At 38.7% G+C, this 15180-nt stretch overlaps 1 protein-coding gene across 1 annotated transcript in view; it reads left to right on the top strand.

Annotated features, from left to right (window-relative positions):
• Positions 1 to 411: 411 nt before the first annotated feature.
• The window catches only part of Morc2 (MORC family CW-type zinc finger 2), a 38121-nt gene continuing 23352 nt past the window's right edge, over positions 412 to 15180 (top strand). The window contains exons 1-3 of the mRNA XM_005068912.4: positions 412 to 1409; positions 8058 to 8111; positions 10492 to 10526. Coding sequence (XP_005068969.1) covers positions 1342 to 1409; positions 8058 to 8111; positions 10492 to 10526 — 157 coding nt within the window. The 5' untranslated portion in view covers positions 412 to 1341. The remainder of the gene's footprint in view (positions 1410 to 8057; positions 8112 to 10491; positions 10527 to 15180) is intronic.

The following is a 15180-nucleotide window of genomic DNA, read 5'->3' as shown; positions in this document are numbered from 1 at the left end:
GAGAGGGGTCAGGAAAGCAGGAAGAGAGGCGCGCGCCCTCACGTGACGGGGGCGGGCCGGCCCAAGCGGGATCCGGTCACGTGGGGCAAACGCCGCCCGCCAATCAGAAGGCGGGATCTCGGGGCGGGGGGCGGGAAGACTCGCGGCTCTGTGATTGGCCGAAGGCGCGGCGGAGGCCTTGGAGGCACAGGCCGTCGGGAGAGAGCGCGGTGGCTCGCGCTGCGTGCGCTGACGGAGACAAAGCGGTGGCCGAGGCGGCCGTGGCGGCGGCGGCGGCCGAGTCCTCAACGCTGAGTTTCGTGGCGTCCGTCCTGTCGTCATCTGCTCAGGCACGGCGTGTCGCGCGCGCGCGGGCGGCGGCGGCGGAGGCAGCGGCAGCACATGGTTCCAAGCGCGCGCTGCGGTGGTTGAGTTCCAATTCCGCGGGGAGGGACAAAGGCATCTGCGAGCTGCAGGCAACGCCCGGTCGCATCTGGTGGTGCGCTCGCCACTGCCCTCCGTCCTCTGCCTCGGATCTAGCGCCAGCTCCTCCGTCAGGAGCCAGGAGGTGGCCACAAGGACCCAGGCCTGGGAAGGCCTGAGCGCCCGAGGCCGTCTCCTGAAGGGAGTGGGGGAAGGGCGCGCCTGAGGTGATTCGGGGGAGGGCGCATTGTTGCGAGGGATGGTGTTTCTGTGGGCCACCGTGAGTAATTTCACTCGCCAGCTGTGGTGACTGTGGCCAAACAGCAGGCTGTGTGGGGACGGGCGTGGGAAAGAAATCGTCAGTCAGCACCAAGGACCTTCCAGTTGGGAAGCGGTGAAGGGGGAAGCAGCATCCACTCCCCCCGCACTGTCCAGTGGAACACCTGTTTGAGGAGCCTGGTGTCGTCGGTGGTGATGAAGTCTCTGGTGGTAATGACGTAGGTGAGCCGTCAGCTTTATGACAGAAGTAGGCCGTTTCCTGATTCTTTTCAGGAAACTTAGGAGAACAGAGAAGGACTCGAAGAACGTGAAGATGAAGCTGTAATAAACTGCCAACTTTGAAGACCGTACATTGCCGTTCACTTTTGACGCATAGGAATTGCATGAAGAAGCTTGGCCCTCACCTCCCTTAAGGACTGTAGGTTTAGGATGTAGTTCTTTCCAAAATATTACACATAGTCATTGAAATACTTAAATACTTAAATACTTAAATCACTTGCAATTTCAAATATCTGACTATATTTTGGATAGCTATTAGGGAAATTTTATGTATCACTAAGAAGCACAAATTTACCCTGTACTGGACAGAACCCTGGGGAAATCTATTCTGATATATGTACTTCCCTGTTAACGATTAAAGACTGGAGACTCATTGCAGTCATGGCCTTCACCAATTACAGCAGTCTCAACAGAGCTCAACTAACCTTTGAATATCTGCACACAAATTCGTAAGTATCCTGTAGATGCCACTGAGGTAACCAGTAACTCCTCCTTGATGTTAATAAGGAAATCCTTTCTCCAGAAAATTTTGCTTTTTTATTCTTTGGCATGTGTCATTCGAGTGAGATGTATCACTGGATGTCTTGAGCGCTATTGAAGAACTGAGATCAGTGAAATATTTGTTGCTAATCTAGAAGAAAATGATTTTCACTTACTGGATCAAAATTTTCTAAATGCAGACTTTATATGGAGTCAGTATATTGAGTTGTTTCATCCAAGTGTTTAGTAGGAATCCAACATGGGATCGCCAAATTTTGGATCATCTAGTATCAACTGTTGCACATCTTTAGTGATAGCCTAGACAATTGGGTTTATAACAAGTGTTTCTCACAACAACAACAACAAGATGATGATGACATGTAAATGCCCAACTTGGAAGAAGAAAGCTGTTATTTTTCAGCAAACAATTGGTTGTATCTTTTTGGCAAATTGTTAGTCTATCCAATACAGTTTTCATATGCTAAGCAGGAGTAGAGATTTCTTTAAAACCCTTGATTTATATAGTCTTTCCCCAAAATATGTGAAATCACAGAAACATGCTATGTTCATGGTTCTTGAGTAAGTGAAGAAATTAACATTACAATTTAGTGTGGAATAGTTTAGGGCTGTTTATTTACTTGTTTATTTTTAAGACAGGGTCTCTATATAGCCTTGGCTGTCCTGAAACTGACTTTATAGACAAGGTTGACCTGGAACTCAACAGAGATCTGCCTCCCAAGTGCTGGGATTAAAGGAGTGCTCCACCACACCCAGCTAGGGTCAATTCTTAAAACCTTTCATTAAGTTACCCAGCGGAGCAAAAAAAATCTAGTCAAAAACGTTCACCTGTCACTTTTGAGCTCAAAGTGAAGTATCCTGTTGGAGTGCTGGGATGAGGAGTTAATGGAGACCTAAATAAGTAAACGGTGCAGTTAGTGGAAGACCATCTGCAGATTAGAGAGCATGGACTTCAGTTATCCAGTAATAGTGCAGTGATTTCTGGCCTTTTGTGATTCCATAATACTTTAAAAAATCTTTTCTGAGATGGGTAGTGGTGGTGCACGCCTGTAGTCCCAGCACTCTCGGGAGGCAGAAGCAGAAGGATCTCTGCAAGTATGAGGCCAGCCTAGTCTACAGACTGAGTTCCAAAACACCCAGGGCTACAATCTTGTCTCAAAAAACCAAAACAAAAAATCAACACCCCCCCCCCCGAAAAAAACCTGCAATCAACAACAACAACAACAAAACCAAAAAAGCAGGAAAAAAAAAACTTCTGAAAAGGAAGTAATTTCTTTTTCTGAGCAGTGATTTGTCTAATGCTGAGAGGTTTGGTTTTTCATTATTTAGGAAGTGTTTTTTTGTGTGTTTTTTATTGAAGTAGATCAGTTTACAGATGGTACCATAGAGATTACCTAGGTCACTAATTAAGGATTTGGCTACACTCTCAGAGTTACTTGTATTTGAACTACATATTACCAAGCAGGTGGAGGATACTTAAATGTTCATGGCTGATTGTAATGTCAGCACAGGTCAGTTTTGGACTGACAAGACAAATTTGGAATTACAGATTTTCTGAAACTTGGAAGACCTTTGAAGACTGCTTCAAAACCTTCTTGTTCTAAAATCACTACAAACTTTATGCAATAACAGTATCAGCAATTCATTGCTTAAACCTATACATGGACAGTTACTCTTGTTTTGCATTTGAGAAAACTGAGACTAAGAAATTAGGTTGTTTTAAGGCTTACATTGAGGCTGCAGAGGCAAATTAGTGGTACCCAGATTTGGCTATAGTCCTTCGTATTTTTAACCATTATGCAATGCTGACTGTTACCTTGAAGGGTTTGTTTTCTTGTCTGTAAGGCAGAGGACTTAACTTCCCAATTTATAAGTCTTCCATTTTGGTTTATTAAGTTTCTGAGGATTATGCATTATTTCTCCTTTTTTATTGTATGCATTAACAGTATGTGGATACTGCCAAAGCAAAGAAGTAAACTGAGTTCCTTGAATAAGGTGATGTTGGAGAATTTTCTATGAATTTTATGTGTTGAATTGGAACTTTGTGCTTGCTTGAACGTAGGATTGCCATATCATTTGGAAACTCCGGAATTTCTTATCTGGATCGCAGATAAGATCTTTGAAACGATTCTACTTTGAATGTGTCTAGTCTTACCAGAAGAAAATATTAACTGTACAACACCACACACAATGAAGATGTTTTTTCTTTTACTTAGGCCTTTACTGTGTGGCTTGATCCTCATGCCTTAGCCTCTTGAGTGCTGGGATTTCTGGTATGAGCTGCCACCACACTGGGCCTTCAACTTCAATTTTTTTGTTTGTAACTAATTTTAAGAAGGTTTTCTTTTTCTTTCTTTTTTTTTTTTTTTTGGTCATTATGACTTGATTGAAAGTTCATTCTTAAAGAAAACTAAAATTAAAAAAAATTACATGTAATAGTAGAATGGTTCAATAAATCAACTTCAGAGAAGGAAAAGATTGGATTTTGGTACCTTCTTTGTTCTGTTAAAATCTTAAAAATGCCAGACAATTTCAGATGTTATTAACCAGCAATATTAACCATATTTTGAGTTGTGAAATAAACAGCATTTTATTTATTTTCCTTTTTAAGTAGACTTGAAGCAGTGCCCAGGCGAGAGGTGTAGAAATTTTTGTGGTTTTTGTGAAAAGCCTGTATTTAGAAACTTGCAAACCCTGTATTTGAATGCTTATTTTCTGTGCTTATGCACAAGACAGCTTTTTTGAGCCTCAGTTTCTTCATTTGTAAGATGGAGCTAATATGATAGTGTTTGAGGATTATGCCAAATAACAGTCAAGTGGTGTTTATTATTTTCTTTATACTGTTTTATATAGACTAAAACCTTATGCAGCCTGCTCATTGGTGTTAGACATTAGAGAAGTTTTTAAAAAATATTCTTTATGTATAGGAGTGTTTTACTGTATGTGTGCATGTGTACCATGTATATGCCTGATACCCACTGAGTTCAGAAGAGGGCATCAGATTCCCTGTAACTGGAGTTAGGGGCTATTGTGAGCCACCTTGTGGTAACTAGGAATTGAACCTGAGTCTCTCTGCAAGAGCAACATACGCTCTCAACCACTGAGCCATCTTCAGTCCTTAGGCAGATACATTCAGAAGTATATGTTGGAGAGGGCAAATAGGTCTTAACTTTTGTGAAAATTAGATCATATTATACTTGCTATTGATGGTTGGTCATTCTTGGTTATAGCTTCGTCAACGCTGGAAACAGGCTTGCAGATTCTCATGATAGCCTGGGGGGGGGAAATCTAGTTTCTTTTTCTTTTTTCTTTTTTTGGTTTTATGAGACAGGGTTTCTCTATTGTTTTGGAGGCTGTCGGTCCAGCCCTGCCTTGAACTCACAGAGATCCGCCTGCCTCTCCCTCCCGAGTGCTGGGATTAAAGGCATGCGACACCACCGCCCGGCCAGTCTAGTTTCTTTTAATAGTATATGCTGCTTTTTAGGGGTTTATACAGGTTAGGGTTTTCACATTAAAGGAGTTTTAAACTCTTTGGTGGTTGGTTTTATGGCTGCTGTTTTTATAGAAGTGGCTCCTTTGGCATAAGATGCGTATCTTTTTTTAAAGATTTGTATCTTAAGTTATTTCATTTGTTTTGTTATACTTTTATGTAGTCAGGTGATCATAATGCTGAAGTGTAAGGTGACTATTTTTTGTCTGTTAACCCCTGGAACGTTCTGGAACACCTTACCAACTGAGTTATATCCCCAGCCTAGAAACGTCATTTTGTTTTTAAGCCAGAAGAATTTGATCTCTGTTTTTTAAAGTGAATTGATAATTGATAGAACATTCTGATACAATTATACTCATATTCTTAGCTAGTATGCTCTTATTACCATATGCCATGAACAAATTTTTTTGAGATTCATTGACAGGTTAAATACATGTTCATAAGCCAGGCAGTGGTGGTGCATGTCTTTAATCCTACCACTCGGGAGGCAGAGACAGGCAGATCTCCAAGTTCAAGGCCAGTCTGGTCTACAGAGTGAGTTCCAGGCCAGCCAGAGCTACTCAGAGAAACCCTGTCTCGAAAAACCAAAAGAAAAGAAAAGAAAACAAAACAATTCATGTTTAAATAAATGAAAATTATTAAAAATAGAGTTGGCTATTTTATGTTTTTACATACCAGTCTGGAGTGTATAGAAAATTAATTTGTTGTGATTTTCTGACTTACATTAGACAGGAAGATGACTGAAAGCTTGAGAACAAATATTAGATTCAACTAGCAGTAATTGCCCTTCAGATAAACCTTATTGGCTATGATGAGCCACTGCTCAAAGCTACATTCCCCTCTTAATAATTTTGTTTTAAAGATGATCTAGCTGTATAGCCAAGGCTTGCCTAAAACTTGTTTATTGTCCTCTCTTGGCCTTATGGAATTACAGTTGTGTCCTATCATGTCTAGCTGTAGATTGACATTTTTGTCTTCTTGTAGGGATCTAACTTAGGCCTTGATAGGGATCTAACTAGGAAGTGCTCAGGCACTGAGCTACAGTCTCTGTCTCTAGATTGACTTTGGTTGTTTTTGTTGTTTTATTTTGGAGACAGGGTTTCTCTATAACAGCTCCGGCGGTCCTAGAAGTCACTTTGTAGGCCAGGCTGTCCTTAAACTCAGAAATCTGCCTCTGCCTCCCAAGTGCAAGAATGAAAGGTGTATGCCAACAGTCTGGATTGACTTTTATTTTACATTTTCTTTTAACAGTTCACCTTAATTTTCCAACCTGTCTCTCAGTGTCTGTCTGTGTGTCTATGGTGAGGATTAATCTAAGACCTATGCATGATAGACAAACACTGTGCCACACACCTATATTCCTAGCCCTCTTCCTATGCCAGTGGTTCTCAACTTCCCTAATGCTATGATTCTTTAATACAGTTCTTCATGTTGTGGTAACCCTCAACCATAAAATGATTTCTGTTGCTACTTCATAATTGTAACTTTGCTACTGTTTTGAATTGTAATGTAAATATTTTTGGAGATAGAGGCTTATCAAAGGAATTGTGACCCACAGATTGAGAACCACTGCCCTATGCAAATACAGAGTGGAATATACAGAGCATTGTATATCCAATTGATAGTTTGGCAAATTTAAAGTAATAGTTTTGAAATTTACTTAGTTGTTTTTGATAGTATCTTGCTTACATAGTCCAGGCAGGCCTTGAGTTCTTCATCCTCTACTTCTTAAATGATGTCATTACAGGCTCTTAGAATTACAGGCATTGCTACCATAATTGTGAACACTTAAATATTTATAATAGATGACTTTTCGAGGCAAGGTTTCTTTTAGAAGTTTGATTCTTCTATGTGAAGTACTTAACATTTGGATTTTAGCCCAAAGAATTTGAGTTCCGTTCCTTAAATGAATTGGTAATTAAAAAAAAAAAGTCTACGTCTTGCTGCAACATATTTCTTGAGTTAGCAACAGATATATTCACTGATCTCGTGGGAGAATATTTCTTCCTAAAATTCTAGGAAGAGGTAGTTGTACTGTTAAAAGTTTTTAGTAAAAAAGAAAAAATTTTTTGAAGAGTAAGTTCAGTTAGGAGTTTTTAATAAACAAATAGATTACAGTTTGTTTAAAACAATGTGATAAGTGGCCAGAGATCTTAAATGTTATTAGTGTTGTATTTCGATCTAAATGTTTAGAAAATGTCATTTTGATTATTGACTAAAACTGGAAACGCAAGAATAATTTACGAAAGTTGATTATAGTTTGTGTCTGTTGTAACTGTATTTCCTTTAAAAGTCAAGCTGATTTTCTGGATGGTCTGTGTGGACCTACTCTACTTTATATTTAATGAAGACTGTTATAGAAAATTTTGCAAATTAAGAAGGTGTAAATTGAGCACACCTTTTAGCATTTTGCCTGTGTGTGATCTGTACCAGTGAAAAGAGGAAACTCATAGGCTTTTGTGCACCTCGTAAACAAAACTACTTATTTTCAAAGATGGAGATATTACAGATAATTTTAGCTTTCTCAGATGTTGACTAAAACCAGGTCTTTGTCTAGGATCCTTTTTGTAAAAATTCTCCTGCAAGGCTAAGAGTTTGTATAGTTTTCTGGGTATACAGGGCAAATTAACTTTTTAAGTAGAGGTTTCAGTGGTTACCTTCTGGAAGCTTCTGAAGGTTTGTGTTTAGTGAACATACCTGTCATATTATTCAGACCTTAAGATATTTGCTTATAAGATGTATGTTTATAATTCCTCCAGTGTAGAAACTGACATCTGATTAAATCAATGAAAGAAAAATACAGACTTTTTTTTTCTAGGCAGGCCATCATTACTTTTAATAGTACATATTGTAGAAATTTAAAGATTCTTTAGGGTGGGTTTTTCATACAAATAGGAAGAATAAACATTTCTGAGTAAATGACAGGACTTGATTTGTGGGGAATTAGATCTAGAAAAGCTTGTGTTACAAAAAAGTTTACATTTAGTTGTTACAACAGTAATATGCATGAGGATTTTAGATGTTTTCTAACCCTTTTAATGTTTATAATCTTAAGACTCATAGTTCACTTCATAATCCTTTTGATGACTCTTAAAATTTATTATTTCAGAACCACTCATGAATTCTTGTTTGGTGCTCTTGCTGAACTGGTTGACAATGCAAGGTAGGTAGTCTTCCAGCCTGTAATTGCTTGCAGTGGGAACTTCCTGGATCACCATGACCTTTGCTCTCTGATGACTTGAGAGAAAGATGTTTTTGTTGCATTTGTTACAACTCCTAAGAGACTTGTTAGTAAGAAATATTTTTATTATCACAGTAATTGACAATTTCCTTGACTACCTTAAATTCATCCATTGCTCTTTGTGTTCCAGCCTAAAGATAGGAAACTTACTCCTTCCAAACCACCTTCCCTTGTGTATCAAAGCGTGATAATTGTGGAAAGTAGGGAATTAAGATAGGAACGTAAGAGTCACACTAATGGGATACATAGGTTATAGTATTAATTTGTGCTGCAAAGACACTGTACCACTGAATGTTTTTAAAACTAGACCAGACTTTTGCATCTTCTCCCAAATACATATTTTATTGCAAGTGAATACTCTTTAATCAGTATCGTCCATTATGAGTTTTGTTTGGGTTTTGTTTTTTTGTTTGTTTGTTGTTGTGAGACAGGACCTCACTGTGTAACTTTGGTACTCACTGTGTAGACCAGACTGATGTTGAATTTACAGAGATCCTCTGGTCTCTGCCTCTCTTGTGCTGTGTGCTATGTGCTACTATGCCTGGTCTAGTGTCTTCCATTGTTAGCAGCAATGTTTGGAAGCAATCATGTTTCAGCACTCTCGTGTTGTGTTTTTAGTGTTGGAAGAATGTATGTATTTACTTGTAAGACCAAGTAAAAGTAAAAATTCTATTTATATTTATATTAAGAAAATTTTGGTTTTATTCAGATATTTATTGACTAGTGTTGATAACTAATGAAGGAAGAAGAGGGCAGGAGTTGATAGTAGAATTTGAAACTTCCTCAGTTCATGAATTTACTTGCAATTTCTAATGTTTGTACAGATGACTTATACTGTTAGTACTTTTTGTTTGTGTTTTTGAGACAGACCTTACTAATGTCTCAGTCTCTTGAGTATTGGCATTATAGATTTATGTTAATATACTTGACTTTTATTATTGCTTTTATTACTATATGCTTGTTACCTGTTCATGAAAATCTACTAGATGATACATTGTTTCCTATAAAATTTCCATTCTTTCTCTTTGTCTGTAGTTGATAAATTATACTAATATAATTCCAGGCCTTTAAAGAAGTTATTATTTGTGATCAAATTTGTATGATTTCAACTGATTGCTGAAATCTAAAGAGATTTCTTTCAAGATTAGGGAACATGAGATTATGGGCTCAGGAATTGATTTGTACATTATGGTGCTTATGCCTAATTTTTTTATAGGTTTATAATGGATTTTACCTTTTCAAATGTTGGTAAGAAGGAAAAATAGACAAGTTGGAATACCTTTTTATGATTTCAGTAAAGTGAGTAAAGAGACAAATATTTGATCTCTTTTTGTGTGTATAAAGGGAAATGTTCTGTGTTGTAGGAGTGGCTGCCATTCAAATTTGAGAATCTGAGTCCCCAGCACTCATAAAAGCCTGACCTGAGAGTGCAAGCTTGTAATTTTGTCTGTAGTTGATAAAATGCTGAGGATAGGAAAGGAGACAAGAAAATTCCTGGTATTTGTTGGCTAGCCAGTTAAGCTGAATCTTCAGGGTCCAGGTTCAGTAAACATAAGGTAGAAGGTCCAGCCAGATGGCTCATTGGTCTCCTGCTAAGCTGATGACCATTTTGAACATACATAGTAGAAGGAGAGAACCAACTCTTCCAAATTGTCCTCTGGACGCATATGCTTCATGACTATGTACACTAGCATACGATACATTAAGTAAATGGAAAAAGAAGAAAAACTGGAGAGCAATGTTAATCTTTGGTTTCTGCATGCATACTTGCCCAGGTACACTCATACATATATGAACATGTACATGTACACACAAAAAGCAACATTCTTATTGAACCTTGAACAATTTTTATAGTGAAGCCATTATTTAAAGGGAGGTTGAACATGTAGCTCAGTTTGTAGAATATGTACCTAAGATGCACAAATCCTACATTCCATTCCTAGCAGTGTGTAAACTGAGTATGGTGGTTCACACTTGTATTCCCTGTGTTTAGGAGGTATAAGCAGGATGATCTGAAGTTCAAGGTCATCCATGGCTACGTAGTGAGTATGGAGATAACAGGATGTATAACACTCCTAGAACTATTATTCAAAACTATGTGTCATGTGTCTTAATAAATTTGGAGTGCTTGAATGTCAGAGAAATTGTGTGGTCAAGTATAAAAACAAAACTTTAATATATAGTTTTTTCACAGCTTGAACAATTAAAAGTAATATGTGTTGCACTTAAAATACTATGCATTTTGCTGATTGATAATTCATATTCTCATTTGTATCTCAGATTTTTTCCTTTAATTTTGCAGAGATGCTGATGCCACCAGAATAGACATTTATGCTGGTAAGCCAGAGTTTAGACTTTCTATTGTCTAAGAAGTGAGTGGGAGCCTGGAGATAGCAGAATTTCTTCATGCTATAGGTAGAAAGGGGCAGCTCTGATCACATAAGTCTTAGAACCCAGAATCTTGAAGAGGGTGGTGGAACAGAGCAGTGGGAAGTAAAATGATCCAGTATTAGTCATCTTTTTGAGAAGGCAAGATCTTGTTGGAATTAATCCTTCCCTACACCTGGTAGCAGAGGTTCTACCCTGGAAAGTTGCTAGTGTCAATTGCAGAAAATAGCTGGTAATTAATTTGTAGAGATGTTGAGACCATGTGTTAATCAGGGTTCTCTAGAGTAACAGAACTTATAGAATGGATCTCTATATATATTTAGAAAAGGATTTTTTTAGAGTGACTTACAGGCTGCTTATCTAACAATGGCTGGCTGTGAATGGAAAGTTCAAGAATCCAGTAGTTGGTCAGTTCGCAAGACTGCACGTCTCAGCTAGTCTTCATTGTGTGCTGGAATCCCAAAGAAGTAGGCTCTAATGGCAGTGAAGGAATGGATGTGTTAGCAAGATGAGAGCAAGCAGGCAAAGAGCAAAAGCTTCCATCGTCCATGTCCTTCTATGGGCTACAGCAGAAAGTGTGGCCAGATTAAAGGTGGATCTTCCTGCCTTGAGATCCATATCAAGGCATGTGTCTTCCTTCCTCAGAGGTCCAGACAAGAAGTGAATCCACCACTTCAAACTGAGCAGAAAATATTCTCACAGGTTTGCCCTTCATTTCTGGATTCCAGTTAATTCCAGATGTAGTTGACTTGACAACCAAGAATAACCATCACAAGTTCACCCCTTGTCAACTCGACACACAGTCTTATCTCTTTATGTTGTGATTAGTTCTAAATGAAAGCAATAACCAGGTCATAGTAATGCCTAAATATAATTATCCCACATGCAATTATAAACACATTATATATTTAACCAGGTCATAATTATGCCTAACATGATATAACTATCCCTTGTATAACCACAAATGCATTATAAATTTAGAATAGGTGGCAATGTCCCTCGGGAGACTTTCTTTTAGTTTGTCAAACCTAAATATGATAACCATTGGTGTTCTCGTAATTGATGTTACATCTCATGATAAGGTAATTAAAAGAAAACACAAATATCTGTACAAATGCATTTTTAAAAAAATACCATATTCATGTCAGCTATAATCCTTGTTTCTGTAACTGGTCTTAGCTGGTATTTATAACTACTTTTCCTCTACTACCCATTCTGTATTTCCTCCACCCTTGGTAAGCACCTCAGCAGGTCTTGTTTCTTTTCCTGGAGGAGGAAAGGCAGGAAAGAATAAGTGTCTACTCCAGTAAGAACAAGTGTTCTTTCCATGGAGGATATGGTTCATTGTAGTCAATTTGCCACCAGGTCACTCTCTGGTCACCCTGGGGAATGGTTCCTTATCTGGAGCTCAGTGTTTGTCTCTGCTACTAGCATATCTGGGTGCTCAGTACTAGCTGTAGCCAGGTCACTTGGTGAATTGCAGTCCATGTTGTTGAGCCCATGCATAACCCCTATCTCTGCCACTATGACCACTTTGTTCATGGGTCCCATTAATCAGTGACAGAAATGGCTGGAAAAAGAGGCTGACTGTCCACAGAATGAGTCATCCAGTCTACTTGATTATTGAGCTTTTCAGCAGAGGTTACCTTTTGATGAGCATTTATATGGGACACAAGTATCTTCACATTCTTTGCCCATTTGGAGAGATCTATCCAATACTTCTTCCCCAGATGTCTTTCTCACCAATTTTCCAATCATGTTGTTTCGAAGTCCCTGACCATGTAGCCAGTCCATTGGCTACAGCCCATGAGTCAGCCATTTCTCCTTCAGAGAAAGTCACTGCTGATTTAGCAGACAGTGAAGAATGAAGGATTAATTTCCTCAGTCAAAAGTGAAAAAAACAACATTTTTTCACGGGGTGGGGCTGAGGGTACTACCTCCTCAGGTGAGAAAACCCCTTGAGAATCCAAGGATTCAACATTCTCGGCTTCAGTAGATTCCTCCCACACATTACTCCTACTCCAAGTTACAGAATCCCATTCTTTACCAACTAATGCCCTTACTTTAACTGTGGACCCCACCTGAGACTGGGACTTGAATTTTCTCTCTAATTCAGCAAGCCTTATAATGAGGGCTTTGGTTTGATTTTCTGCAACTTCAGCTCTATGGCTGCTGGAGAGAAGATTCTCTTCTGGGGCATGCTTAGAAACTTTGATTGTTTATGTGCATCTGTAGCTGGTAGGTTTTTAAAAATTATTTATTTTGTGTGTGCACTGGTGTTTTGCCTGCATGTAACTCTGTGTGAGGGCAGTGGATCCTGGAGTTACAGATAGTTGTAAGATGTCATGTGGGTGCTGGGAATTGAACACGGGTCCTCTGGAAAGAGCAGTCAGTGCTCTTAACCACTTAGCCATGTTTCCAACCCCAGAACTGGTAGGTTTTATCACTCTTTTTTGTTGTCCTCCGTATTCTGAGATGCCAGAAGTTGGTTGACTACTTTTTTTTTTTTATCACAGAGCTCATCCCTATCCTTTTCTTTATTTTTCCCCACTGTCTAAAGTTTCACATACAGAGTCACCAAATCCCTTCCCACTCACAATTGGTGAATCAGGATAATCTAATGCATTTATTTCATCATATGGTTCACACCATGGTCTTTCAGTACTCTCTGAATTCCCAGGAGAGGCAATAAGTGAGGAGACTTCAGTAACTGTAGGTATTGGCAAATTGAAAATCTTGTTACAGTCACTTAAAAGGATTCATCCTTGTACTTCAGTTCTAGAGCCAGTTTTGGTACTAAAATTTGTATTCAAGGTTCTCTAGAGTAACAGAACTTATAGAATGAATCTCTGTGTATAGAAAGGGAATTTATTAGAATGACTTACAGGCTTCAGTGCAGCTAATCCAACAGTGGCTGGCTGTGAATGGAAAGTTCAAGAATCAGTAGTTGGTCAGTTCGCAAGACTGTATCTCAGATAGTCTTCAGTGTGTGCTGGAATCCCAAAGAAGTAGGTTCTAATGACAGTGAAGTGCTAGCAAGGTGAGAGCAAGCAGGCAAAGACAAAAGCTTCCATCGTCCATGTCCTTCTATTGGCTACAGCAGAAAGTGTGGCCAGATTAAAGGTGGATCCAGATCAAGGCATATGTCTTCCTTCCTCAGAGGCCCAGACAAGAAGTGAATCCACCCACTTCAAACCAAGCAAAAAATATTCTCACAGATCTGCCCTTCATTTCTGGATTCCAATTAATTCCAGATGTAGTCGACTTGATAACCAAGAATAACCATCACAGACCATCTCTTTGAAATGTTAGGCTTAAAAGTGGATGCTGTGGGAGCCTCCACTGTTTTGCTTAATTGGCTCTACTGTTATAGTATAAGGTCATCTTTGTCCTAGAGTTATGGTACCAGTGAGTTTTTAGTTATTGCCATTGATCTTTTATTTCCTTTTTAAAAGTTTGTTTTCTGTCTGTTCAATCAATACCTTTTCATCATTTTGATACTAAAAAACTTGAACAATGGAGAAGACCATTCTTAAACCCAATTTGGCTAATGTGATATATTTTGACATTCTTTTCTGAAATCTGAAAGATTTTTTGATCATATTTTGAGCAACATGCCTAGCTTTTGAAAGTCTTTGTTTATGTGGAATATACAGTTATTAGATATCCCTCTTCATAAAATCATTTGATAAATGGGAATAAATATAGACCCCTTAGTGTTAAATTGTGAGGAAGACTCTAGATAAGACGAAGTACTTAGGCTAAATTTTTTTGGAGTAAAGGAAAAAAGGCATTCATAACCCCTACATATCAGCTCTCCTGCCAAAATTCTGAAAGCCTTCTGTTGAAAAGGCTGCCAAAGTGGTAGAAATACTTTGAAGCTGTTGTTTTGGGAGTTTTAGACAGGGCCATACTATGTAACTTTCTAGACTTAGAAGAAATGAAAGTAGTATTGTAAGAGACTTCAAGATGATGATTGCTAAATCTCCTAGATGGTGCCACCTTTCCAAGCCATAGCTGAGTGTGCATGCAGGAGTGCTGACAGTTACCTCTCAAAGAAACCACGACTATTCAAACCATTACCCAGAAGATAAAGAAAAATGACTGTCTACTTCAAATGATGTTGAAGGAACACATCCTCATAGTTGAGTCTTTGTAAGAAGCTATAAGAAAAGATCATCTTTGTTCCCTTCTACCATCTTCATTGGGTAAATTTTAGCAAGGAAATTTAGGAAAATTAGATTATAAATGGAGTGTTCAGTGTGCTTTCTATTTGCTTTGGGGAAAGTTCAGAGGGTGAGATGAGGCCTTTGCTCTAAGAAGCTAATTTCTAATTAAGAAGTGGCACACTGCAAGTGGTTACAGATAGATAACTAGACTTTGAAGGAACAGTCAAAACAGTAAGAAGCTGGATATTGTAGTACATGCTCAGGAATAGAGGCAAGAGAATCAGTTCAATCATCTCTGTTGCTTGGGGAGTTCAAGGCCAACCTGGGCTCTATAGTTTTACAATATTTTAAACTGGATGAAAAAACTTTAAAAAAGATTCCCTCCACCCCCTTGTCCCCTTATGTGTGTGTGTGCCCCACATGTGGGGGTTCAC

The sequence above is a fragment of the Mesocricetus auratus genome, unplaced genomic scaffold, assembly GCF_017639785.1.
Source record: "Mesocricetus auratus isolate SY011 unplaced genomic scaffold, BCM_Maur_2.0 Super-Scaffold_100006, whole genome shotgun sequence".
NCBI classification, from domain to species: domain Eukaryota; kingdom Metazoa; phylum Chordata; class Mammalia; order Rodentia; family Cricetidae; genus Mesocricetus; species Mesocricetus auratus.
This window is presented reverse-complemented; position numbering and strand designations above follow the sequence as displayed.